At 36.5% G+C, this 26319-nt stretch overlaps 1 protein-coding gene and 1 pseudogene across 1 annotated transcript; both read right to left on the minus strand.

The window, feature by feature from the left end:
* Positions 1 to 5523: 5523 nt before the first annotated feature.
* Positions 5524 to 6943, minus strand: LOC148852341 (putative acetyltransferase At3g50280; annotated as a pseudogene).
* A 3623-nt stretch (positions 6944 to 10566) lies between these two features.
* Positions 10567 to 25121, minus strand: LOC148852342 (solute carrier family 40 member 2-like). The gene is made up of 6 exons (XM_088945783.1): positions 25062 to 25121; positions 23682 to 23878; positions 22809 to 23480; positions 22392 to 22563; positions 21442 to 21579; positions 10567 to 10881 (listed from the first exon to the last, which is right to left on the minus strand). Exons 1-6 carry the CDS (start codon positions 25119 to 25121, stop codon positions 10765 to 10767), a joined length of 1356 nt encoding a protein of 451 aa, XP_088801909.1. The 3' UTR covers positions 10567 to 10764.
* Between the last annotated feature and the right edge of the window lie 1198 nt (positions 25122 to 26319).

The following is a 26319-nucleotide window of genomic DNA, read 5'->3' on the forward strand; positions in this document are numbered from 1 at the left end:
ATAGGAAAAACAAAGTTAGAGGAAGAACGAGATGGAAGAGAGAAAGTGATTATTAATTGCCTGACGGTGTTCAATTAAGTGCAGTCACACTAGATGCGTGATCATGGTTTGCTTTAACTTTTGTTCAGGCCCGTGTGAAGATGGAAAAATCGTTTTTTAAGCTGAAATGCAATTAGGGCCTCATTGGAAGCGCTGAATCTTTTATTGAGATGCTTTGAAGAAGCCACTGAGAGAAACTTGAGCAGAAAGCCATGTTTTTGGTTTTAAGATGGAAAATTTTGGGCTTTACTTATGGGCTGTCTAGGTGGGGCTGTACTTGTAAAATCAAAAGCCACTATGTAAAGGTAGATGTTGCTCATGCATGGGAGATGGGCTGTGGGGCTTGTTCCCTAGGGAGCCCATCGGAATTCTTAAAACTATGTTTGATTTGAAGGAAAAGGTAGGAAAAGAAAGGAAAAGACAGAGGAATTTATATAAATTTGGAAAGGTTTTCCTACCTTTTCTTTCTTTTCCCTCTATTTTCCTTCAAACCAAATATAATCTTAATAATGATTCAATTGATAAGTTATCTGACTAACTGTAGCAGAGACTTAGGGATTAAATCTTCCAGTTGGGATCTCCTGTAACAAAACATGTTCAACACATTCTCAACATGCTTTGACACAATACATCTCACCATGAGATTGAAACTCACCACAAAAGTGGGACCTGCATGTATGAGAAGTAAAGTGTCAGATCATGTTGGGTGGGTCTGATCTGGATTCCAAATCCTCTAGCCACCACCACCAAGGTTGTGGGTTATAAGTGTGTGGGGTATGGGCTACCCCATAAGTGGGTACAATCGCCAATTCAAACTTTGTGTTGGCTTGGTTAGAATAACATACTCGTATGTTCAAACCCAAGTTTGAGTTCAATTTAAATTCTATTTCTTTGTTTAAATTCGGACTCAGAAGTTTGAAAAATTAATATACTTTTATATTTTATAATATAATCGAGTTCAAGTTCAATTAGAATTTATTTTTTTTTCGAGTTTAAATCAAAAGTTTGAAAATTTAATATATTTTCATATTCTATCTTGTGAGCTTTTGAGCTGAATATTTTATTAATCGAATTCAAGTTTGAAAATTGATTAAACTTACCCTCAAACTCAACAAGCCTAATTGAATTTGAGTCTATTATTCGATTACAGCTCAATTAGATTGCACCCAGTCCTATGAAAAAAAATCACTAAACTCACGAGGGAGCAGATCCTACTATTCAGCTGGGCGCTGCATTTTGTGGCCCATGATGCGCGATTCTATATTCTCTCTCTCCATCAATTTAAACTTGAAAGTTTTGAATTATTGACTTCTTTTTCTTTGGACAGACATCTGTGGCGTGTGATATGTATTATGATCACCCATAAAGCTAGTGAACATATATTAAATGTCATCATATCTGAAATATGCGGCTTTGCAATTAATCAAAATCCAGAAATTAGTATGTAAAACAAGCAATTTTCCCATAAGGCTTCTCTACATATTTTAGAAAAGAAAATTAAAATAAAATATTTTTTCTTTTGGAAGGCTGATTTGCAGCGGATTTTGATCCGAGCAATCATATTTTGTTAGATTCTGATCTTCCCTGTTTGAATCTTCAAATTGGATTGGATAAAAAATAGGATTCAATTAGAAATTGGATCGGATTTGGATCACCCCCCTATTCAATTCAAGAAGATCCAATCTGATATATATGTGTTATTTATTTATATAAACATATAACACATATATGCTATTTGTTTGTTTATAAATATATTATTTATATTGTATTTTTGTAAATTTTGTATATTAATTATTTTTTTATAAAAAGCATGTATATATATATATGATAAAAAAGTTAGGACTGTCAACGGCCTGGTTATGGATCGGCCCTGGAACCGGTCCCGGAACCGATGGACCCAAATTTGATATGTGTGTTAATAATACCCTTGCTAAAAATGCAATAAAACCCCTGTAAAAACCTAAAATACAACTAAAACTCTACTAAAAAACAATAAAAAACCTGTTAAAAAGGAAATTGATAAAAAAGAATAATAACTATATATATATATATATATATGTATATGTATATGTATATATGTGTAGGCGCAGCTCCTGAGTCAAATCAAGGCAAAGGAGCAGCTCCCGAGATCGACGTAGAGCAATGCTTTTCCCTCATACATATACATACATATGTGCGTGTGTGTATTAAATTTTAGTGTGTACTTATTGACTAACCCATGCCCAACCCAAATGCATCAAATTTTAGTGTAGGGGCCTAGGTTGGATAAATCCAACATGATATTGGCTCGGACCTTAAGCCCAATTCTAAAGGTTGGGCCTCACTTGAGCTTAATTACTGTTATTTTAATTACTATGAAATTATTTTTTTTCTAAATAAATAAATAATGTAAAATATTTTAATTACTGATATCTTACTTAAATAATTTATTAAATATGGTTCTTTACTATTAAATTAATTATCAAACAATTTGGTCACTAATTAAGTAACACAAGTTACATAAATTATGGTAATTTTTAATATAAATTAGAATAATTATTAATTATATTTGTACTTAATGATTTAAGTAATTGTCAATAATAATTTAGTTATAATTAATGTTATTTTAATTACTTTAAAATAATTTCTTAGTAATTAAAATAACAATAATTATAATTTAAATAATTCATCAAATATGGTAATTCACTATTTAAATTATTTTTTCAATAAATTCGATAATTATTTATCAATTATTATGATTTATATTTTTAACATTAATTCATAAACAATAGTAAATTAAGTAATTAATTATTAAATCTACTTAATTAATTGGCTAACTAATAAAGAATTAGTGAATAACAATAATTATTTGAAATTAATTAAATCTACTAAATTAATTAACTACATTTAATTTTGTGTTTTTATTTTTACTTTTATTAAATATTATATCATTTCAGTATTTAATTTTTAACTTAAACTATTTTCAGAAAAAAAGTTTTAACTTAAATGTTAATATTTTAATATGTTGATGAAAAATTAAATGAATGTATCTATATGGTGGATAGATATAGAGATGGAAATAAATAGATAGATATATGGGGGTGAAGAGTTGAGATTAAGAGATGTTATAGGAGGAAGTTTTAGGTGGGGAGATAGTTTAGGAGACATTTTAGTAGATGAGATGATTTAGGTGAGAGAGAGAGAGAGAGAGAGAGAGAGAGAGAGAGAGAGAGAGAGAGAGAGAGAGAGATTTTAGGAAAAAAGGATGTTGAGGTGGCAAGTTGAGAATGTAAGAAGTTGTATTTTGAGGAGATAAAGGGAACAAAGGAGAGGCTTAGGTTGGGTAAGGGGAGAAAGGAGGGGCCATCTAACATAGTAATCTTTTGACTCTTTGTTTTAATATATACTAATAGATTTTATCTAAACATGAGACACACACCATATAGAGTCTTTATAATGTTTGTTTCTCTAAGTTAGTCTCATATCTTATATTTTTATCCATTTAGTAATTATTTAATTATTTTCATTTAATTAATTAATTTCTAATTATTTAATTAATTTTCTTTTATCAATTTATCAAATTTTAATCCACTTATGTAGTATTTATTCATTTTTATTATTTAGTCATTTCATTAATTATTGAATCATTTTCTTATTAAATGCCATATTTAATTTAATCATTTTTTACTTTTTAATTATTTTCTAGTTCTTTTATCTAGTTATTCCATTTTAATCCATTTATTCAATATTTAGTAATGTTATCATTCTCTCTCTCTCTCTCACTCTCTTTCTTTCTTTCTCTACCTACTTGGGCATACAATTTCATTGCATTAAAAATGTAAAAGTATTATTTTAATAGTATCCACCTTGTTAGGACTCAATTTTTGCTTAGTTCATTCATTAACTCGCATCCTGAATTCCAAATACCCAATCAAACCACACCAATCTCTTTTGAATGTGCTAAAATCCTGAATTCCAAATACCCAATCAAACCAAATATAAGCCCAAATACCTTTAAATCCATCATTAAATTTACATGATTCCCTTTTGATGGTCATAATTGTGCCATATCACCATACTTTATCCCCGATTAGACTCCATCACGTGAGACAAAATGTTTTAACTCTAAATTCCTTGATTTCACCAAATTTCATATCTAAACTCCTTGATTTCATTACTCATCTGTTAAAGATTCCTCTTCAATGTGTTTGACACACTATGAGACTTCTCGAGCCAAAAACCCATGGTCCATGCATCTCTAATGCGACGAAACCTCCCAACAACCTCATAATCCAAATCCATGCCACTATACCAAATTTTAACTCAAAATCCCCTATTCGGCCCTTCATCAATCCAAGATTTTTTTTGACAAATCTCATTAATTAAAGCTTATCAGCCAAGGATCTTCATCATTCCAGCCTCTCTTGACCAATTGGACCCCACCACCATGTTCAGAAACCCAAAAAACTTCAACACGTCAAATTTTATTATTAAACTCCTCTGCTTGCCCATTAAACAAACAAGATTCCATTTTGAGCATTTTTGTTAATCGATAAACTATAAGCCAAGACCTGATCTGAACCAAATCTCTCATTCCACATCACTAATCAAATATCCATTATTTCCATCATATTTAGGATGTCCCAAATGCCCACCCACCAAATTTTATCCCAAAATCCTTTCGTTTGACCCTTCTTCAAACAATGACTCCGTTTCAATAAATCTCATTGATTAAGAACATACCAGTCATAGATCTCTATCATCAATGATTAATCCTCTTAAAACTATGGGGTCTCATGTATGGAAAAAGAAGTAAAATGAATACAAGTTGCATGTTTAGTTAGTAAATGGGTCATTTGATTTCATTTTCTAAAAATGCTTGACTTGGGCTGAGCTTATGAATTCTTGTCATCAACAATTAAGCTCCGTAATTGCCTAGGGGTAATCTACTCTCTCTAATAGATAGATAACCACATTGGTTGAACCTCCGATGTGCTTAACCACATTGGAGTTGGGGCTTCTGCCCCATTGAAATTTTAACAAATTCTCAACCCAATCCTACCCAGTACCCACAGTACACTACAGCCGCAGATCCATGAATCATATTGAACTCAATTGTAACAAGGGTTTTCCTTGTAGTGAAATCTTTTTTTTTTTTTTTTCCTATTAAAATGAAAGTATTAAGATTTATGCATTCTCCTAATTCCAGAATCAAGACTCAGTATCAATAACCAGTTAACTATCTACTACATTATTTCAAAACTATAATGTTACAATAGCACTCTAATATGTTAACCAACAGGAAAAACTTCATCATCCAAGGATTAATAAGATACAATCATAAATCTATACCAAACAACCAAAAGCTAGATTATTTGCAATACCCAAAAGGACGTAGACTTTTTCTTTTTTATTATTTTAAAGATACAACCTGGACGACGCAAATATATACATTGCATCTGGTGGTAGGAAATGAAGAGATTCCATTCCATCCATATATACAGGTCAAGGCAAAGCAGACTGATGAATGTTATGGTAATGGAACGGTGGAGTAGACTGCCTCCATAAACACTTCAATTGACTCAAGGGCATCCATTTCCTCAGGCGGAAGGCATACCTCCAAATCCACGCTCCCACCGCCTTCTTTTCCAGGGTATGCATAAACCACCCCGCCAAATTTGTTACCAGAGCCTTTACGAACAGCTAATGGTTGTCCCCACCCAAAATCATTCCCAGACACGTCGAATCTTGGCGAGCTCGCAATCATCAGACCACATGGATCGAAGAACTCCCTTAGTTGGTAAACGGAGGGGGCCATCATCTTTGCTTCCATATACTTGCGCACCACACTGTCTGTGTGGCCGTCCACAGCTTGATGCAACATCAGTGCTGCCCACCCAAGGCCATGGCTTAGTAGTTCTCCCACTGTTGTCGTCCCGCTCACCGTCTGAATTGCGGTTCCAAAGTAGTTTGGAGACAATGGGGGATTCAATCTTGGGCTGTTGTTGATGATCAACGTGCAACTCGTTGTCTGGCTGACATTTAACTCTCGCGCCTGTGTCGTGGCCCTCCAGAGCAAGGCTGACAACGCTTGCAATGAGGAGATGGTGGTCGTGTTGCACTCTGCATTGGCCTTCGCTTTGAGTCTTGCCATGGTCTGTGCAGAGGAATGGAAGAACCTCTCTCTGAACATGGGTGGATTGTATCTCTCAATGAACTCGTTATGGTGACTTGAGAAGGGTAGGTTTACAATCGGACCATGACCAATGGGAAACCAACGCTCAAGTATTGGTGGGCGTGAGATACCTTTATCTTTTATTTCTTTTCTACACGCTTCAGACCAAGTATTGATGAAATGCCAGAAAGAAGTCCCATCACCAATGACGTGGTTGAAGGAGCGACCCAGGAAGATCCCATCTAGTAACTCCGTCAGTTGAGTCTTGCCCAATGACGTGCCATCACCAATGGTGTGGCCGTCGTGGTTGACAGCTCCATTGAGGGCAAAGAAGGAATGGACGATAGAGGGCACGTCAATTGGAGAGAGGACATCGACTATCTTCAGATCTGCTACAGCATGGATGAATTCAACCCCTGGAGCGTCTCTGCAGTCTACAGAAATTGAGTAAAAATGTGGGTTGTTGCTTTTCTGTGTGATGAAGCGGCCGGTAAGGGGAAAGAAGTGAACAAGGGTGCGAGAAAGGGATTCCTTGAGCTGGTCAATAATAGTGGGGATGCAATACTTGTCTTCTTGGTTGATAGAAGAGGGAGGTATAGAGAAAAGAAGACCAGTTTGGATGTAGTGAGTGGATAGCAGAGAGAGATCCCATGGGTTTAAGTGGTAAATGTGCTTTATTGATTCGTTTGGAAAGCATAGAGGTTTGATGGCGCACCTAGAGATGTGACGGACAGTCGCAAGGGTTGCCATGGAGTTGGTTGCTGATTAAAACAGTTAGAAAAGAGATTGTCAAGGAATGAAGGATGATGAATGCCTGTTAATTTGTTGGTAAGATTTATAATTGATACATTCGTATTTACATTTATTAATTAGACGCAACTTCGAGGAGGGTGACCACATGGTATGCTACGTGGAAAAATTATTTTACATATCATTTTTCTTTAAATTTTTAAAATAAAACATTTAAATAAATCTGTAGCGTCTGTACGCAATTGGGATTGTAAGCATTCCTTGTTGAGACTAACGTGGACACTAACCCTGGGGTAGTTTGTTCGATGCATGTTTAATGTATCACCATCAAGGTTTAACACAGATCCTACATCTTGTAGGATGAATTCCAGGTCATCTTGTGACCATAACTCCAGCAGAAAGCTCGAGAGTCTGATCTAGATATCGGCAAAATCAAGCTTTGCCTTAATTGCATTAAACCCAATCTTCTTTGGAATAATCACAAAGTATTTTCCATTGATTAGTCATGGCCTATCCTTTAACACTTTCTTATAATCAGATTTCGATGTGAAACAGTGAAAGTAAGACGGTAGAATCCGTTCCCTATAGTTTGCACATTAGTTTTACTTCCAATCCTCCGGTCACTGGCTTTGATAGGCTTAGGATCTCCTAGAAATTTGGCGAAAAGGCACAATGTCCATCTGTCATCAATCTTCCTGGTTTTCTTTCATTCATTCATGTTAATAGTGCGAGACACTTTTAAATGGCATTTGGAAGTGGGGGCGCTTTTTGGGACTGATTTTCAAGAAAAAATGCCCATGCTTCCAAGATCCATTTTTCACAAAAAAAATGTTTCTACCATGTAGGCAGTGAGCAATACTATGCTATTTGTAAGGTGATTTTTATCACCGTTTTTCATGTATGTGCTGATACGTAAGCACCAAATAGGATATACATCAGTCAACCATTGGGGGAAGCAGGCATTTCATGCATCGGTGGGGTCCCGATTTACAAGGCATTCCCGATTTTTCAATAAATGCCTGAACCAAATTTTCATATATATGGGCGTTTGTTGAAATGCCTATATGGATCCAATGTGGCACCATTTTTTCTTTGAAAAATGGTTCCAAACATCCCATTAATTTGCCAGGTTTGCTATGCTTTCCTTTCACTACCTTTTGAGTAATTGCTCATATTCATTAGACGTAAATTTTGACAATCTTGGTGATTGTATAGATTGCCGTAAGGGTAAAATGACTAGAAAACCATTTCCCAAGGGTACTAGGTGTACTAAGTTCCTCTAAATTATTCACACTGATATTCGTGACCCTCTTAAAGTTCTTGCTCGAATGGACATATATACTTTATTACATTTATTAATGATTATTCTAAATTTGGTTATCTATATCTAATTGAGAATAAATCAGATGCCTTACAAACATTCAAGATGTACATGGCTGAGGTGGAAAGTCAATTAGATAGAAGAATCAAAATTGTGAAGTTTGAAAGAGGTGGTGAGTTTGAGATTTTTTATGATTTTCTCCAAGAGTATGAGATTATTTAAGGAAAACCCCCTAGTATGTACACTTCACAAAATGGTGTTTTTGAAAGAAGAAATAGAATTCTAATGGATATGGTGTGTAGTACGATGAGAATTGCACTTAAACCACATCCTTTTGGGGAGAAGCCACCTTTGGTCTTCATATGGTGGCTAAATCTAATGATTATTTATGTTTAAATGTTGGGTGCAAATTCAGTCCAAACTGATTGAGTTAGGGGTTTGCTGTCCTTAGGTAGTGAATTCAACTTGCTCCTTTCCAAAGGTTGGGTCAAATCATTGTTGACTCATGTGAGACCTTTATGGGTCCCACATCACATAATATTCATGCCTAAAGTGGCCATGCAATGCCTTGGGACATGAACCATTGAAGGAAATGATTAATTAAGTGATTACACTATAAGAAATTAAGTGATCTCATGACAATCCATGTTATGAGACATAGGTTGATTATGGGCATGTATATTGGTATGAAGCACCCATTTCTTTTAAAGAAGATAAGACTTATCTAAACATGGACGAGTCTTAATCCAAATCTAATTTGGGTCAGCTCCTAATAAGATTAAGAGAGTTCTATATAAAGAATGAGGGAGAAGGAAAACCATCCAATTTCTCTTCACTCTCTTACACTCTTAATTTCTCTCTACCCTTGCACCCATAACCTTATTTTGAACCTGTTACTGTAGGGGCTGATTCTCTTCAGTTCTTAGTTGAATTTTTACACAATCACATCAAGGCTTACAATCTGCTTTGATCTAAGGAGTTTGGGGTTTGAATTTTGTTAGAACTGTATTGTTGAATTGACTTTACATGTACTGTTGCACCAATTTTAGCAAGTGGCCGATCTAGGTCTAGTATTGGACATGAACTACCATTTTGGGCACTGTTTTTATAGACTCTATATCAGGTATGACCAACATTTAATTAGGGTTTCAAATCTTGTCCGCAATATCAATTCGGAAATTAGATTTCAAATGACTGAGAAATCAGTTCCCGGGTTGGGTTAAAATTTTGTTTTTTTTTCTATAATTTGACCAACCACCAGATTTGGTTCGACCATTTTAAATCTGGTTTCTAACCTAACCAACAATTGACATCATTAATCAGATTGAAGCGTCCCATATTTCTCTCTAGATCCATTATTGTGGATAGGTGGATTTGGAAGCCTAGCCAGTCGGGCTTCTCATGTGGCTCGGCTTGGGAGTCAACTAGGATGCTCAACGCCCATGTTTCATGGCACTCCTTTATACGGAACCCTAAGATTCCAAAGAGGATTTCCTTATTGCATGCAAGGTGATATTTCGTCACACATGTGCTTAAAGCCTAGGAATCTATCTTGCCAGTGCTTGCAATTGTTGTTTTTCCAAACAAGAAGAGAACACTGATATCATATTTTGTTACGTGGTATAATAGCCATCTGAGAAGGTATTGGCATACTTTTCCTCTATCTTGGAGGTTCCCCCTTATTAGAAGCCACTCTACTCGGACTAGACTTTATTCTTCACCACAGGGAAGATGCAAACTATTCATATATGGAGACCACCATACCAACCGGAGTTGTTAAGGTAAATGTAGATGGAGCTTCAAGAGAGAAGCCGACCCCTAGGGCAGGAGGAGTGTTTAGATGAGATAGAAGGGGAGTTCATTTTTGGGTTTTCAAGCTATTAGGGCCATGACACTAATATTTCAGCGGAGATCAAGGCAATCCATCAGGCTGTATAGTTCACCAAGGCATTGAACTTTGGGTCCATTATTATATGAAGTGACTCTTAAGTTGCCATTAACAATCTCAATGACAAAGTCTTGCTCCTTGACCTCAAGTCCAAGCCCTGTGGTTCCTCATAACCAGAAGAAATACTGGAACAGTAAGCAATTAGTGTAGAGCCACTTCATTTTGTATTTTGGGTTTAGTGATCAAAAATCAATAATTAGGTCACTAAATCATGGTTGTAGTTATGACTCAATTTGGAAGGAGTACAAATACAAATATGTAGAGTGCAAAACCTTATATTTTATATCATTTTGTATGTATTTGTACTCCTTCCAAACTGAGCCTATATGACAATGTTGTTTATGGCGTTTGGGATAAATAATAACCTAAATTATCTACTTCCATAACATTCTCAGGTCGGAAATACAAATTCCAGTTGTTTTGTTTCCTGGTTTTTACCATAAAACTAATGCTTGCTCCACAAGTATGTAAACAGTACTGAAATGTCATGGAAAATGGAGATTTTACCACAACCTTTGTGTATAAGTTATGATGCCCTTAACAACCAATGTATTAACAAAAACAGTTTTTCATAGTGCAAGAGGTGCTTCTGCGATAAGCATGTAATGTGTAGAGTGATCCAGCCAGTGTTGCTGACGAAAATGACATAATTGTCAACTTCCAGAAGTCCTGAAAATATTCGATTAGAACACAAGTAAATATGTTTATCGCATACAGATCTTTTCTTTTTTACTTTTTTTTTTTTTTTTTTGAATTACCCTAGATGGTATAAAACGAAAACAAGAAAATTTAGATCATCTTTAGACACAGATATTCTACATATTCTACTTTATCACGATAAGTAGAATCTTTTCTTTTCTCTTCTCTATAATCTTTTGACATAGATTCCTATTTTTTTCAAGGTAATTTAAGTAAACATGATAGCAACATCCCACAACCATGATATAACTGCAACGGCTAATATCTATCTAATGGTTTTCTTGTTGAATGAAAACAATGATACACACAAATCATGCATTCCACTAGAAGCAGGTTAGGAAAAGGAGATAATGAATCAAACAGATGAAAGAGATAAAAACAAAAACTACTAACCTATCCTCCATATGCATCAATCGGAAATACTACATTTCCTTACTCAAGATAGAAGTAGATATCATTTATCAGAAAAAGGTAAACAATAGAGATTAATGGTCTCAATATTGTGGAAGGACCTTGTTTAGGTTGCCTAAAAAAAAACAACTAGGGTTTTACCTCAGGGTATAGCATCTTATTGGAACCCGGCCTGCTGAATTTGGTAAAAATTCTAATGAAAATATGCTCAATGCAAATGCAATATGTATGGTTAAAGGAAATGCAAATTTCCTTTAATTTCCCACTGATAAATTTTGTATTCTTACCCAACGCATTTAGTTGTGATGAATACAAACATGAATTCCAATACTGTAATTTGCCTTTCTTACATTGACAAACTTTGAATGCAAAAGTTTTCAGTTTGGAAGGAGTACAAATACAATTTGTAGAGTGCAAAACCTTTTATTTTGTATTATTTTGTATGTATCTATATTATACATATTTGTATTTGTACTCTTTCCAAACTGAGTCGGAAGAGAAGGCATAATCCTACCTTACATCCTCCCCCAAATGGACAATGACCTCAGATTTCATATATTATAGAGCAAAGTCTTTCAAGTTGCTCTAATTTCTATACAAAGACTAAGCCCTAAGGTTCAAACGATCTCATTTATAGTCATTGCATATGCTTTAATTTAAAAAAAAATTCTTTCAACTTTCTTTAAAATGAAAGTTTTATAAGACAATTGTAAGGTGAGCTATGCTATATGGATCAAAGAGTTGGGCAGTCAAGAAACATGCATAAAAAAGTGAGTATGGAAAAATGCATATATTTAAATGGACGATTGGAAAAATGAGAAAGGATAGTCAGTAATGAAGCCATTCAAAGGAACGTAGAAGAGGCTCCAATAGGTGATAATATAAGAGAAACCAGACTATGACAATTCAGTCATGTGCATGGAAAATCATCTACCGCACCCATATGAAGTTATCTGTTGCAAGTTGAAAGGGACTAGAAGATTAGGCGGCCAAAAAGCATAGTTTTCAATGTGCCAAGGTAAGGCTACGTGACCGGGGGGCATGTTAGACAATGTATGCCCTTAGCTCAAATCAGATTGATGTACAGATACATTTATTATAAATGAACAAAAGTACATTATTGTTTCGTGTTGTTATTGGTATGTTTTTGTTAACTTACCCTTTAAACGGACACTTATGAGACTCATGTTACTTTAGAATGTTCTCAACCGTTGGATAGACTTGGGGAATTTATCCTACCAAGGCTGACACTAATATGCTAACAAAGAAATCGGGGCAGCTTATCTCAGCTACCAGAGTTAGACCCAAACCACATGTAGGGTGTCTTTGGTTGAAGCACTGAACCTTGACCATTTTTCAGTTATGCCTTGGACTTTGGAGATTGATGGGCAAAATTGAAAAGTTACACATAACCTCTAGACTTGATTATGATACTGCACTGGGTGTCGGATTAGGCTATCTTTGATATGTCAATCAGTGATATCCATTATGGTCCAAAACCTGAGTTTGTTGGGGTAGTCTGAGAATTCACTTTAGTGAGTGATCATAGTGATAGGATCGGCCCCTTTGTCGGACAAAATGAATGGTCGAGATTACACTTTTTCTGATGGAAACGAAATGGCTGAGGGGTTAAGTGTAAGAGACCATTAATTGTTGATTACCTGATGAACTATATCTTATTTAAGTCCCTTATCCTTGGGCCTTCACAGGATGGCTGGACTCAATGATCATTTAACTATAAAATATTGGCCCATTTAGAGCCCATAGTGATGTTCTCAAGGGTTCATTGAATTCAATAGTGAAGGCCAAGCCTTTCCATAGAGGTTGGGCTGAACCCATGTGAGCTTATGTGAGGTCATTGTTGGAGTCCCATGCCATACAAATCAAACCTAAATAGGCTAGCAACACTCTTGGGTCATGAGTCATTTAGTTAATGGACCTAAAGCCCATGATTAATAAGATTAATTAAGGTGTCACATGACTGCTTAAGCTGTCATATGACATGGGCGAATATGGTTTGGATATGGGTACGGAACACCCATTCTCTTAAGAGGATAAGAGTCCAGATCCAAATAAAGATTTGGATAAAACCTCCTAATTTGATTAGGAGATGTGCTCTTTAAGGATAAAAGAAGAGGAGATTGAATTTCTCCAACTAACAATGCTTTCAACTTTCTCTCTCTTCTCCAACTAACAATGCTTTCAACTTTCTCTCTGATTTTGCAAGAAAAATACAAAGAAAAATCGTGCTCACCTCCCTAGTTCGATCCAAGGTGTTGGTTTGCAGTTTTGTTGAAAACTATGTTGTTGAATGGGCTACAACTTCAAACCGTACCATTTTCAGTAGAAGCTGGTTTTAGGATTTAATTTGGGCATGAACTACCATTTTGGGAGCTATATTTGTGAATCCGAATAAGGTATACATCTCCCTCTTGTTTGGTTTCAAATATGGTCCAATTTTGGTGCAAGATTGATCATAGAAAAATGTAGTTTTTCTAAATCTAAGAATACAATTCTCGGAATGTTAAAGAAAATTTTTGAATTTTCGCCTAACCATCTAGCATGCTTCAGCTATCCATATGATGGATCTTAACCTTCCAACAGGATGCCTAGGCGATGGATTTTGTGTTAAAAACATAGATCCTAGGGTAGTTCCTTAGGTACCATAATCATATTTCCTTAATAATTACATAAAAAAGTATAAATTTTATATTAAATTATAGAAAATAAACATATTCATGAGAAGAAAAGGAAGAAGAAAAATAAAATTAAAAAAATATAGGGGTTGAACCCTTATTTTTGATATAGGAAAAGAAGAAAATAAAAGTATTGGTAGTAGTAATTGAAGAAGAAGAATATATTATATATGGAAGAGGCTGATTAGATAAAATTTTAAGTCCTTCCTTACTTATTGATTCAGGTTTTTAAGTCTTTGAGGGTTCAATACGGCATTTAGCAATGTTTGTGTTGATTAAGCCCTAACAAATAAGAAAATAATAAAAAGAAATTAGTATATAAACACACAAAATGATTATTTTAATTTAATAATATATATTTTATAATTATAATCTCAAAAAAAAATGAATGAAAAAGTATTTTATAGTAGGAAGTAAAATACTAATTTTATAGTATTTGGATTGAGCTTCAACCCAACCCATTCAACCTGCTTGACTCGTCAATGACCCATTTGGAGAAAAATAAATGGGTTATAACCCAAATTTGCCTTGTCCCGAATCCAAATCCGCCTTGGCCCAACCCATAAATTTTAAAGTCATTAAAACACAAGAAATTCAGAAATTGTTGAAAAATAAATAAAATGCATGGAAATTGACAAAAAATATAGCAAAAATTATTAAAAAATGTAGAAAATGGAAAAACAATGAAAACTGTAGAAAGAATACATAAAGTATAGAAATTATAAAGATGCAAAAAAACAACAAAAATTACAGAAAATATTAAAAAAATACAAAAAAAATAAATTATAGAAAAATAACAGAAATTTCTAGAAAATAGAACAAAATTATACAAACACAAAAAATTAAAGATAAATAACAATGTAACAAAACCATGGGCCTTGGCACAATGGTTGGGTTGCCCCATTGTGACCTGGGTGACCAAGATTCAATTCTTGAAAATAGCCTCTCTGCGTTTGCACGAATAAACCCTATGGACTAGGCTGCCCTTTATATAATAAAAAGAAAAATGTAAGTTAACTATAAAATGACAAACTATGTGACTATAAACATACATATGTACACACACACACACACACACACATATATATATATATATATAGATAGATAGATAGATAGATAGATAGATAGAGAGAGAGAGAGAGAGAGAGAGAGAGAGACTTACACCTCACCTCTTGGGCACCCAATTGCCTTGCCTCCACCTTTAACCTTTTTCAAGTAATTAATTTCATAAATTGATAAATTTAAGAGGAAATAGACAAGCAAAGATGGACGATAAATATTAAGTTAACTAGAACATTCATGCCCAGAATACAAAACATGAAAGGCCAAGAACCAAAAGATTTGGATCAGAGAACATGTAGCTTACTAATACAAACAAGAAACCTAAACCAAAGGGGAAGAGGCATCTTTTTCTCTTTCATTTGTTATTGCTTTATTGAACTTTCTCAAGACCTTGGATACAAAATTCTTTAATTATTATATGCTTCATTCAAATATAACATAGAGATGGCAATTTGACTTGTTCCCATGGGGCTTTGACCTGCCTTTCTCCAATCGTAGTGGGTTTTTTGAAACTGATTGGGTTGGGTGGGTTTCTAGGTACTTGAAATTTTGGTGATTAGAGATGAGGCAGAATGGTATTTGTCCAGCCCTTTCCAATTAGAAGTGTGGTTTTAATATATATTACATTATATTGTAACATAATATAATGTACTTCCACTAGATTTTAGAAAAAATAAAAAATATCAATTTTCAAGTAGGATTGTGGTGGGGCTAGGCAAACTTGGGAATCCCATTCCCTCCAAAGATGAGGATGGGATTGGGATTGGGATTTCTAACCATGTTGAGGTATGGGGCAGGTTTTTTGAAATTGATATTGGGATAAGGCATGCAAAACCTAACCCCAGCCTGCCCTGTTACCATTACTAAACTTAGTAGGTTTGTGTTATTTTGTTATAGACACTCTAAAAGAAAAGAAGGTTTACCTAAAATAAAGATAAATTAGTTTTAATTAGCTAGGCATTCTACAGATGTAAAGCTTATTCTCTTGGATCAAGTAAATTCAAAGAAACGTGATCTAGTCTTTTCTTGTCAAATCCATGGATAGCCTGGAAATTACTTTAAGTTCAAAGGCTCCAATTTTCTTCAGTAAGTATTTTTCATGACTATTTATTAACTTCTCTATTTATTCATTACAGTTAACCTCAGAAAATATTTTTTTTTCTTATTTTCTTTTTCATCCAAATTGAGTTGTATTTTCAATGGTCATTTACTAGAACACCCCCTATAGTTTCATAGATTTTTTTAAATCTACCATGTAGTTTTGATTTTACTAAAACACCCCCGATAGTTTGCAACCTATTTACTTAATTGTCCTTTTGCTAAGAAGTGTTTGTTTTTCTATATAAAAATAGTAACATGATTGTTATTCCTTAATATTGCTGGACTGAGAGCAAATTACTAAGGTACTCCCAATCACAACCTAAAAAAGAAAGAGAAAAAGGACTTTCTTCCCAACTTGATCTTTTAAGCCTAGTTAGTTCCATGGGTGGAGTGAAACAATTTAGGAAAGAGGCATGTAGTTCAGTTTAGTGAACAACATAACATAAGTTAGTTGTGCCTTATTTAATGCAATAAACATTTAATAATCTTGTACTAAAGCCCATTTAATGGAGCATCATGCCCTAAAAAAATAAATTTATATTAATTAATAATCTTATGAGGATTCCCACATATTTATAAAGGGGATGCCACTTGTCTTATCTTAATAGGATGACTATTTTCCCTCCTTTATCCACTTGAAGTCGGGAGATGCATGCCACATTAGGGGAGATAGTTATTTTTCCTCTAACCACTTTAAGTGAGATGACACATGTCACCATAGGGGAGAGAGCAATTGTCCTTCCTCTAACCACTTTAAGTGGGGTGGCATATGTTACCCTAGGAAGAAAAACTCTTTTCCCTCATCTACCCATTTTAAGTGGAGTGACACAGGTCACCTTATGAAGAGAGAGTTATTTTCCCTCTTTCAACTACTTTAAGTGAGATGACAAATGTCGCACTATGAAGAAAGAATTTTCTTTTCCCTCATCAATACATTTTAAGTGTGGTGACACTTTGTTACGGGGGTAGTTCTACAGCAGAAGAAACTCGTGCGGCTTCTAGGCCAGGGTAGACCAGGACAAGCCTTTGTGTGATGCGAGGCTAGGAGTTTCCCAATGAGATGGCTCAACCAAGGTCAGTAGCACTGGATTATGATCCCAAGTCGCATGGCCGGGGCACTCGGCTGGCTCTGGCAAGTCCATGGGAGGCACCACTTACGTGCTAAAGGGGGACAGCCATAATGAGAGGTGACTGTGTGCCGAAGAGGTGACTGGGCACCGATGTGATGGGTCTCTTGTATGCCGATGATGTGGGCGCCTGTGTGCTAATGATGATAGGCAACCGCTTGGGCCGGAACACACCCGTGCGCTAGGGGCAATGCGATAGCTCGATCAGCTTGGGCAAGGGGCTGGCATGGTGAAGGGTCATGCTTGAGATAGGCCTGCATGCCAAGCCTCCCTTGAGTGTCGATAGCACAGTGTCGGTCCATGCACTGTCCCCATGAACATGTGTGCACCCATGAGGAACCCTGGTAGCCATGCTAGCCATTAACCAGGGCCGCTCCACAAGGGAAGTTGATCTAGGAGTGCCAAGGTTAAGCACCCAAGGAGGTTGACCACCCCTCCTCAAAGAGTACGTTAAGATTTTAGAGGTCTGCTTGAAGATGACATCAATTCTCCCAAAAATCTTACAAACAAAAATGATGGTGATGTCCCCTAACATAAGCCTGCCAAGCGTAGATAAGGCTAAGCCTGTGTCAGACCGTAACAGGCTCCCCCACTCAACCCATTGTTGTCCTCGATGGTGTCGTCTGTGTCCCGCACCATCCACTTGTGTGCCAGTTCCAGGGCTCGCCTAGCCAACCCGGCTCTCACCTATATTGGTGTCCATTTATGGGGATGGAACCATTTCACCATGCTAGCCTGCTTCACCCCCTGTGTTGAGGTTACTCAAATCGCGTATGGCTATGCCGTTGAATTGTGTGAGAAGGGCCCTCGAAGAAATTGGATGTGTGCTTGCGGAGGTCTGCCCCATGTATCATCTTTACCTCAAGGCTCGACCGTCTTCTTGGTAGCTTTTCGGTGGTGCTACCGAACACGCTGTGATAGGTCTATTCATGCTGTTGGCAATGTATGCTGGGTGTACCCTTTCACCATGCTGGTTTGCGGTCTTCACCTCACCGTGTGCAGGTTACTCAAACCTAGTCATGGCTTATGCTCTGTTGGCCCTCGAAACTACACTTCAACTCACCGGTTCGAGCTACATCTTCGCTCCGAGGGGCCCCCACTACATTGTTGCCTCAAGGCGATCTTACCACAATGAATGCGAGTGTGGTAACTTACTCATGATGTTGCCGAACATGCACTCATCTTGTGATGAGAGTTGTTGCTGCAAATGTTCTACCTTGTTGATGAACTAAGCATGTCCTTTGATGCATTGCCGATGTAGGGCCGCCATGCTCCAATGGCCAATGCATCCACATTCCTATCATTCCAATACTGTGGCTTTAATCGAGGACCCATTTCGTGCAAAACTTCCACTTCAGTGATATTCCCTGACCAACCATCGACACCAACCAATTTCGGACTGGTATCCCTGCCTTAGTAGTGCCTCAGACAAAGCTACGAAACAATGGCTCATCCGTCATGAAACCAAGATGTAGGTACACCACCCACAACTCACTAAAATGAACATCAATTGATCTCCGTGAGGAAGTGTGGCACTCCCCCACTTAAACCACCACAATATGCCTTCCACAAAAAAGGCTCACGCGCCTGCCCCCACATGAGCACAGCAACCAATGCGTCAGTCCCCGCATGGGTGCTATTTTTGGGGTCATTGGAATGGGGACACGAACAATGAATGGCCTCTAGTCAGGCTTGATCTGAATTCTGCTTGAACCCGAGTGGAAGTGCCTAGGGACCGCACCCCACGATGTGCTACTTGTCGAGATGGCCGCTTCAACAGGCTCTGAGTTAATCTGATTGACACCAATTGCAGAAGCAATTGGCTAGCTCACTCTGACACCAACTATCACGAGGATAGTTCTACAGTGGAAAAAACCTGTGCGGTGTCCAGGGCAAGGTAGGCCAGGACAAGCCTTTGTGTGATGCGAGGCTAGGAGTTGCCCGATAAGATGGCTCAACCAAGGTCAGTAGCACTAGATCATGACCTCAAGTCGCATGGTCGGGGCACTCGGCTGGCTATGGCCGATCCATGGGAGGCACCACTTATGTGCTAAAGGGGGATGACCATAATGAGAGGCGATTGTGCACCGAAGAGGTGACTGGGCACCGATGTGATGGGTCTCCTATATGTCGATGATGTGGGCACCAGTGTGCCAATGATGATAGGCAACCACTTGGGCCGGAACACACCCATGCGCTAGGGGCAACGGGATAGCTCGACCAGCTTGGGCAAGGGGCTGGCGTGGTGAAGGGTCATGCTTGAGACAAACCTGCATGCCAAGCCTCCCTTGAGTGTTGGTAGCACAGTGCCAATCCATGCACTGTCCCCATGAGCATGTATGCACCCATGAGGAACCCTAGTAGCCATGCTAGCCATTAACCAAGGCCGCCCCGCAAGGGAAGTTGGTCTAGGAGTGCCAAGGTTTGGCACCCAAGGAGGTCGACCACCCCTCCTCAAAGAGTACGTTAAGCTTTTAGAGGTTTGCCTGAAGATGACATCAATTCTCCCAAAAATCTTACAGGCGAAAATGATGGTGATGTCCCTTAATGTAAGCCTGCCAAGCATAGGCAAGGCTAAGCCTGTGTCAGACCGTAACAACTTGGTACCCTAGAAAGAGAGGGGTAGAAAGCTACTTAACCACCTCCCTCTTTTATATAAGCTCCTCTCCTATAAGGAGAGTGAACTAATGTCATTTTGTTAGCTAATACTTATTTATCTCGAAGACTTTTAGCACTAAGAAGCAGGAGGAAAGAGAAAAGAAAGGAAGATTGGTATTAAGAGCATAAAAAAGGAAGGTAGGGAATCTTATTTTCTTCCTAAATCCCTTCACTAGGATATTCTTTGTGCCTCTCATCTAAGATGGATGACCACATTCGTTCTATTCCTCTCACTCCTTTCTTTCTTGTGTTTTTTTCTTTCTTTTTCTGCTTATCTCATATTGAAATACATGTAAGGAGATAATCATTTATAGCCTTGTCTATGAAACATAGTTGATTATGGTTACTTACCCTATCTTAAACCATAAAATTACTATTTTACATCTAAGGAGACAGTCATCTACAACTAAGTAATTGCGGTTGTTTACTTCATCTTGACCCCGAAAATTATTACTTTATGCAGGGAAAGAAATTCTCTATAGCTTAGTTTAGAAAACTTGGTTGATTATGGTTCCTTATAATCATTATTTAAAGGCCATTCACATCCTTATTCATGAAATATGACTACTTATGATCTTTATTTCCTTGTTATACCTAAAAACTTTATTTACTTATATTCACTAGTTTCTCTCAAACAAAGAGACCAAAGTTTTCAGAGGAAAATTCTGTAATAAAATTTACTTAGTTTATTCTATTTATTTATAGTCGGTCGGTTTCAAGTGACCAACTCCCCAACCTGATTAGGTCGGTTCAGTTGGCTAAGCAGCCTATAACCCATCCGAGCCAAACCGAATCAACCTAACCTACAAATACCCTTAGGCAAAAATGGTACTTCCATTTTTATTTTTTTGATTAAATTTATTCAAATGGACATTAGGTATCATTTTCCACTATCATCTAATGGAGGTCAATCAAGTAAATTGATTGCAAATTACAGGGGGTGTTTTAGTAAAACACAAACTATAAGGTAGGTTTTCATAAATCCATTAAACTATAGGAAGTGTTTTAGTAAATAAATGACCCTATTTTCAATAATATACATATGCAATATACTAATTCATACTTTAATTTCTTATCTATCACACCATGTAAGAAGAACCATGCCTGAAGATTAGTACCTGTGGATTTGAGATGATTATTCCCATTACATAACTTAGTAAATCCAACATAGACTGAAGTGAGTTTGGACACCTCCAACAACACAACGATCAGATTCAGGAACATGATCCTGTTCAAAATCACCAAAAAGATCAGAAGAAAGAAAACACCAAAGGATGAAGAATGGGCCTTATTCCACCAATAAAGTTGAAATTGGATTACATAAGTGTAGCGGATCCATAAGAAATGAATTAAGTGAGATTAGAAGCCCAAACCCTTAACTCAAATATAGTGAACTTCCAGAAAACAATTTTTTCCTTACCCATCACGAGAAAAGGAACCAAATTATAGTCAAAAGTTAGTGTTATTTTTTTAACCTGCATTTGTTGGATAACAGATAAGTCAAACATCCACAGTCCAAGACGAGATGCAGCAACCCCGCCCATCAGCATCCAAGCTGAGATTCGTGCATTTGGAACCCATATTGATGCCACACATACAAGCAGAAAGATCCACTGCAACAAGCCAACAAGTATCAAACATTAAAATTCTATAAGAAAGATACATAGAATGGTGTAGAGCAAGAAAAAACATATTTTGAGAAGATTTCGACTAGTGAGTTTTACATTTCTGTTCTACTATTGACTTACCCAAAAAAAAAGCTCTATTAATGTCCTATAGTATGACTATAATTCCTTATAACTTCTAACATACATAATTAAATTGGAATGGCTGTGTCAGAATGAGGCCAAAGGGGAATACATAATTATTTGTCTAGTAAGCATGTCATACTTGTAAAAAAATGAAGTTCCATCACTTACAGAAAAGGGTTGGCAAGAAATAATAAAAAATAAATCTAATCAATTAATAACGAGAGATTGAGAGAAGCTTGGTGTGAATTATGTTTATTAAGTGACGGTCCCTGAAGCTAACCTAGTTTCCATACCAAATTTTCTGAAAGAATCTACACTATTGTTTAGCACTCTCAATGGTAGAAGGAAATTTAGAAGACCAAATCAAGAATTCATTATAAAAGCACAACCAAGTATGAACTTCTTATGTTGCATGCATATGTTTATTTTCATACAAAAGTGATAAGAAAAGGAGAACAATTGTTTATTCTGAGATTATAGGTAACAAACAACTCCGCCAGTGTTGATCTTGTCTTACACTGCTGGTCTCAAGCCCTGTCAATGGATCAGTGTTGTGTCAAGTTGGCAACTGGCATTCTAACATTTTTCAAAACCTTATGGATGTAGATATCTGATGATATATCCCATATATTTGGAAAAAGCTTTATTGAGTTGAATTAGTTTAAATTGGATACCTGAGTCCAGATAGACCATAGTCCTGTTTGAAGAGTTGAAATGTGTGATTGTAGGACTGGATACACAACTGTTGCCGCTATTCCAATTGTGGCACTTACTCCACGTGCAATACCAATAACATAAGCAGGCATACCCATCCATTTCAAAGCAGCTGTCATTAATGTTCCAAAGCTGCAGAAAGAGACCTTATCTGATCAGAAAACTACTATGCACCATCAAGACCTTATCTGATCATCCCACTCTAACCATGACATTAATATGGTGTGACATCAGAGACTTATTAGCCCAAGACCTTAATTAATTATCCCACCCTAACCATCCCAATGTATCATGAATTCATGATTATCAGAACCTTTTTTTCTGAAATTGAAACAGGAAGGGAAAAACAAAATGATGCTGTGAAACAGAAATCACACCTGAGTACAGTAAAATATAGTAAAGCTAGAGCAACACCTGGGAGCACAATATCTTGCTTCAAGTACACAATCCATGCTTCAATGCATTGCATAGGTAAGATGCGATTGACTAGTTTACTATTCCCTTTTTGTTCTGCTCCTGAACCACTTTCTTCATCATCTTTGCTATTCCCTTTCTGTTCTGTTCCTGAACCACTTTCTTCATCAACTATAGTATTCCCTTTCTGTTCTGCTCCTGAACCACTTTCTTCATCATCTTTGCTATTCCTTTTCTGTTCTGCTCCTGAATCACTTTCTTCATCAACTTTACTATTCCCTTTCTGTTCTGCTCCTGAACCACTTTCCACATGAGAGGGCAAGGCCTCTATTACCTGAGAAATAGATGGGTCCTCTAATGGATCATTTGGTCTGGGCCTTGTGATCCTCTTTTGGCTTCTTTCACTTAGAGAAGGAATTCCATTATATACAGACATTAGAAGCCAAAACTGCAACCAAACAGATACAGTGTTCCAAAGTGCTAAAGTCACTGCCGACGCTTTGAGTGATATAAAGCTGATAATGAACCCAGAAATGACAGGGGCAAATAGTTTGCAGATTAAATCAATCCGTCGGATAACTGCATTCAATTTTGTCCGTACTTCTGGAGGCTGTCCTTCAGAAATAATCACCACCCTGAAAATTCAACCACTAGAGGTTAATAATCAGGTGCATAAATATTCTGTAGTATTATAAAAATGACAGAGGGGTGATTTAGTATAAGCTTCTTACAGGTAAACTTTAGGAATATGAAAACACCAGGGTTTTCATACTTTCATATACAAGAGTTGAAATGTTTATATGTTGGAGAATTCTAAAATCTACAGTTTATTTTACCATTCTCTTTCAATCAAGATGGTTCCAGCCAGAGTTGATAACACACCAATTGCTCCAGAAACGGTCGTTAATACAAAAAGTGAAATGAATGCCACAAAAGATGTTGATTTCAAGCTTGAGTGGAAAAGTAAAGCTACTGTCGCCCCACCAGCAATAATGAAAGACAGATTCTGGGTCAACAACCACAGTCGGAGAACCTGCCAGAGAGCAATTCTAAAATGAGAGCAGTTTCTCAAATTCTGTACAGAGGACCACACCCAGAAACCATCCACAAATTGATTAAGCACTTAACCAGTCAGCTTCGTCATATTGAACAGCCAATGCTAAGAGACAGTGATCTTATGCAAAACAATCACTACACATCTGCATGGCAATGCTTAATATTATCAACTATCAACCATGGACTCCTGTTTGTCCCCAGACTGTTAAAAATTAAAAGCACTGAGTCTAATCTTCCAAGCACTGATACCAATTGACAAGTCTATATTGATAAATAGAAGGGGCATGCATGCAAATGCATATGATTTAATATCAATTCAGGAGGCTAACAGGCCTGTACGTATGTCATTCTGTCCACCCATCGTCCAATGATGGGACCAAATAATGCAGCAGAGGCAGATTCCACGACCCCATAAATAGCAGCGAAGAGTAAAGATTTTGGCCAAATGTGGATCATGTATAACCCAACAGAGAATTCCCAAGTTGTGCAAGCAAGCAAAAGAGATCTTCTATCAGTTCTTATTACTTCTACCCAAATCTCTTCCAACCTGCTCCTAGCTCTTTTAGTCTCTTCAACTTTAATAACACATCACTTTTCTTAATAGATGATCTTCTATCAGTTCTGTGCATGTGACCGAACCATTTCAATCAACTTTCTTCTGACCCTGTTCTTTCTGGTTTTACCACTCATCCATCTAAATATATGTCACTACATTTCCATTACAAGAATTCTTAAAGGACTTCAATTTTATTGCACAGGGTCAGAAATTTTAGTGCAATCAGAATGACAATCCATGTGTTGTATGAAGCCCATATGAAAAAAAAAAATGTTAGATAAAAGGAAGTAAAAGATCACAAATATTTTCAGCAGTTATATGTGTTTCGGCATTAAAACGAAAAGAGCCATAGTTCAAGTTCAAGCAATCTGAAGGCCAGCATTTCTATCAATGTCACGCTTAGAAGCGGCAAGGGTTCATAAAGAAATGGATTGAGATAAAAAAAAAAAAAAACATTATAGAAAAGGACAACGAAAGGAAACCGAGAGGCAGCAGAGGGATCAAATATTCAAGGAATTAAAATATTGAAAGACATCTTGATGGAGAGGGTAGAAATGGACCTTGTTCCCCAACTTGTTAAGAAGTGCCCAACGTACAAATATACGATAAGAGAACGACTAAGAGCAGGAAATGGTTGTTTCTCCCTCATTATGTTTTCTTCCATCTTCCGAATTCAGCTTTGATTCCTTCTCATACACTTTGGGTTATAACGACAAATTAAAAGATAGTGATGAGACATGAGTTATGAAGCGTAGATGTTCAACTTCAAACCTGAAACCGGAGTAGAGCCAAATCTATGCAATGCCGCAGGTCTCTAGCTAGTATGATTATGCATGTATGCGTCATACATAATCCATGATTTGGTTAGTAACAACAAGAGGTTAACCGACTCAACTCCAACTTGCTACTCTAACAGTGCTCTTGCTTTAAGCCTTAAAACAAGCCACAATCGACGTCTCACATGTTTTGAGTTAGCGTGCTCGTCTGTTACTCGCTGTGACCTCTAATCAAACCCCAGCACGCTGCAGATAACGATAGAAAGTCTAATGCAGTAGGACTTCGTCCAAAGCATACGGGATAATTACGAACTTGATTAATTTAAGGTCAATACTGAAGCCCTTCTACATATGAATTCATTTAAAATTTTTAAATTCCTATATGCCCTTCTATACGAGGAGAAGTGAGATGGAAGAAAGAGTGTGAGGAGAGAGAGAATAAATATTACATATAACCGTGCGATGCACGGGAAAATTTAAAAGTTTTAATAATTCTATTTTTCATTTAATGTTGATTTATAAAAAACAATTATTATTAATTTAATATGAATAAATATTTTTTGATAAACTTAATTTTAATAATAATTTGTTTTAATTTAATAATTTTTATTCTTTTTATTATTTTTAAATAAAATTTTGATTAATTTTAAATAAATAAAATTAATTATAAAAACTAATATTTTTATTAATTCTACTAATAATTAATAATTACATAATAATAACAATGAAGTGGATTCAAGGGAGGACACCCTATCCATTCCCTGCCATATAATCAGCAGGCCTCTCCTTGCATGATAGCCCCCATTTTATTTTTCTGTTTTTTTTCTTTTTTTCTTAATTTTTTTATTCCACCTGATATCAAGAGATATCTGAACGTTTAGACTTCCCAAGCATTTCTGCATGAGATATCTGAAACGTAGGTATTCCAAACGTTTTCCCTCCTTCAAACCATTGATAAGTAGCAGAGACGTTTTGGTCGCAGACGTTAATCTTAGTGTTTTCCTCCAAATTTCTCTTCAAATTTGCACAGACGTTTCAGAGTTGACATGTAACTGAGAATATTGCAGAGACATTTCAGGTTCGCAT

This window comes from Nelumbo lutea, chromosome 5, assembly GCF_056320005.1.
Source record: "Nelumbo lutea isolate HS-2025 chromosome 5, American lotus-T2T, whole genome shotgun sequence".
Lineage (NCBI taxonomy): Eukaryota > Viridiplantae > Streptophyta > Magnoliopsida > Proteales > Nelumbonaceae > Nelumbo > Nelumbo lutea.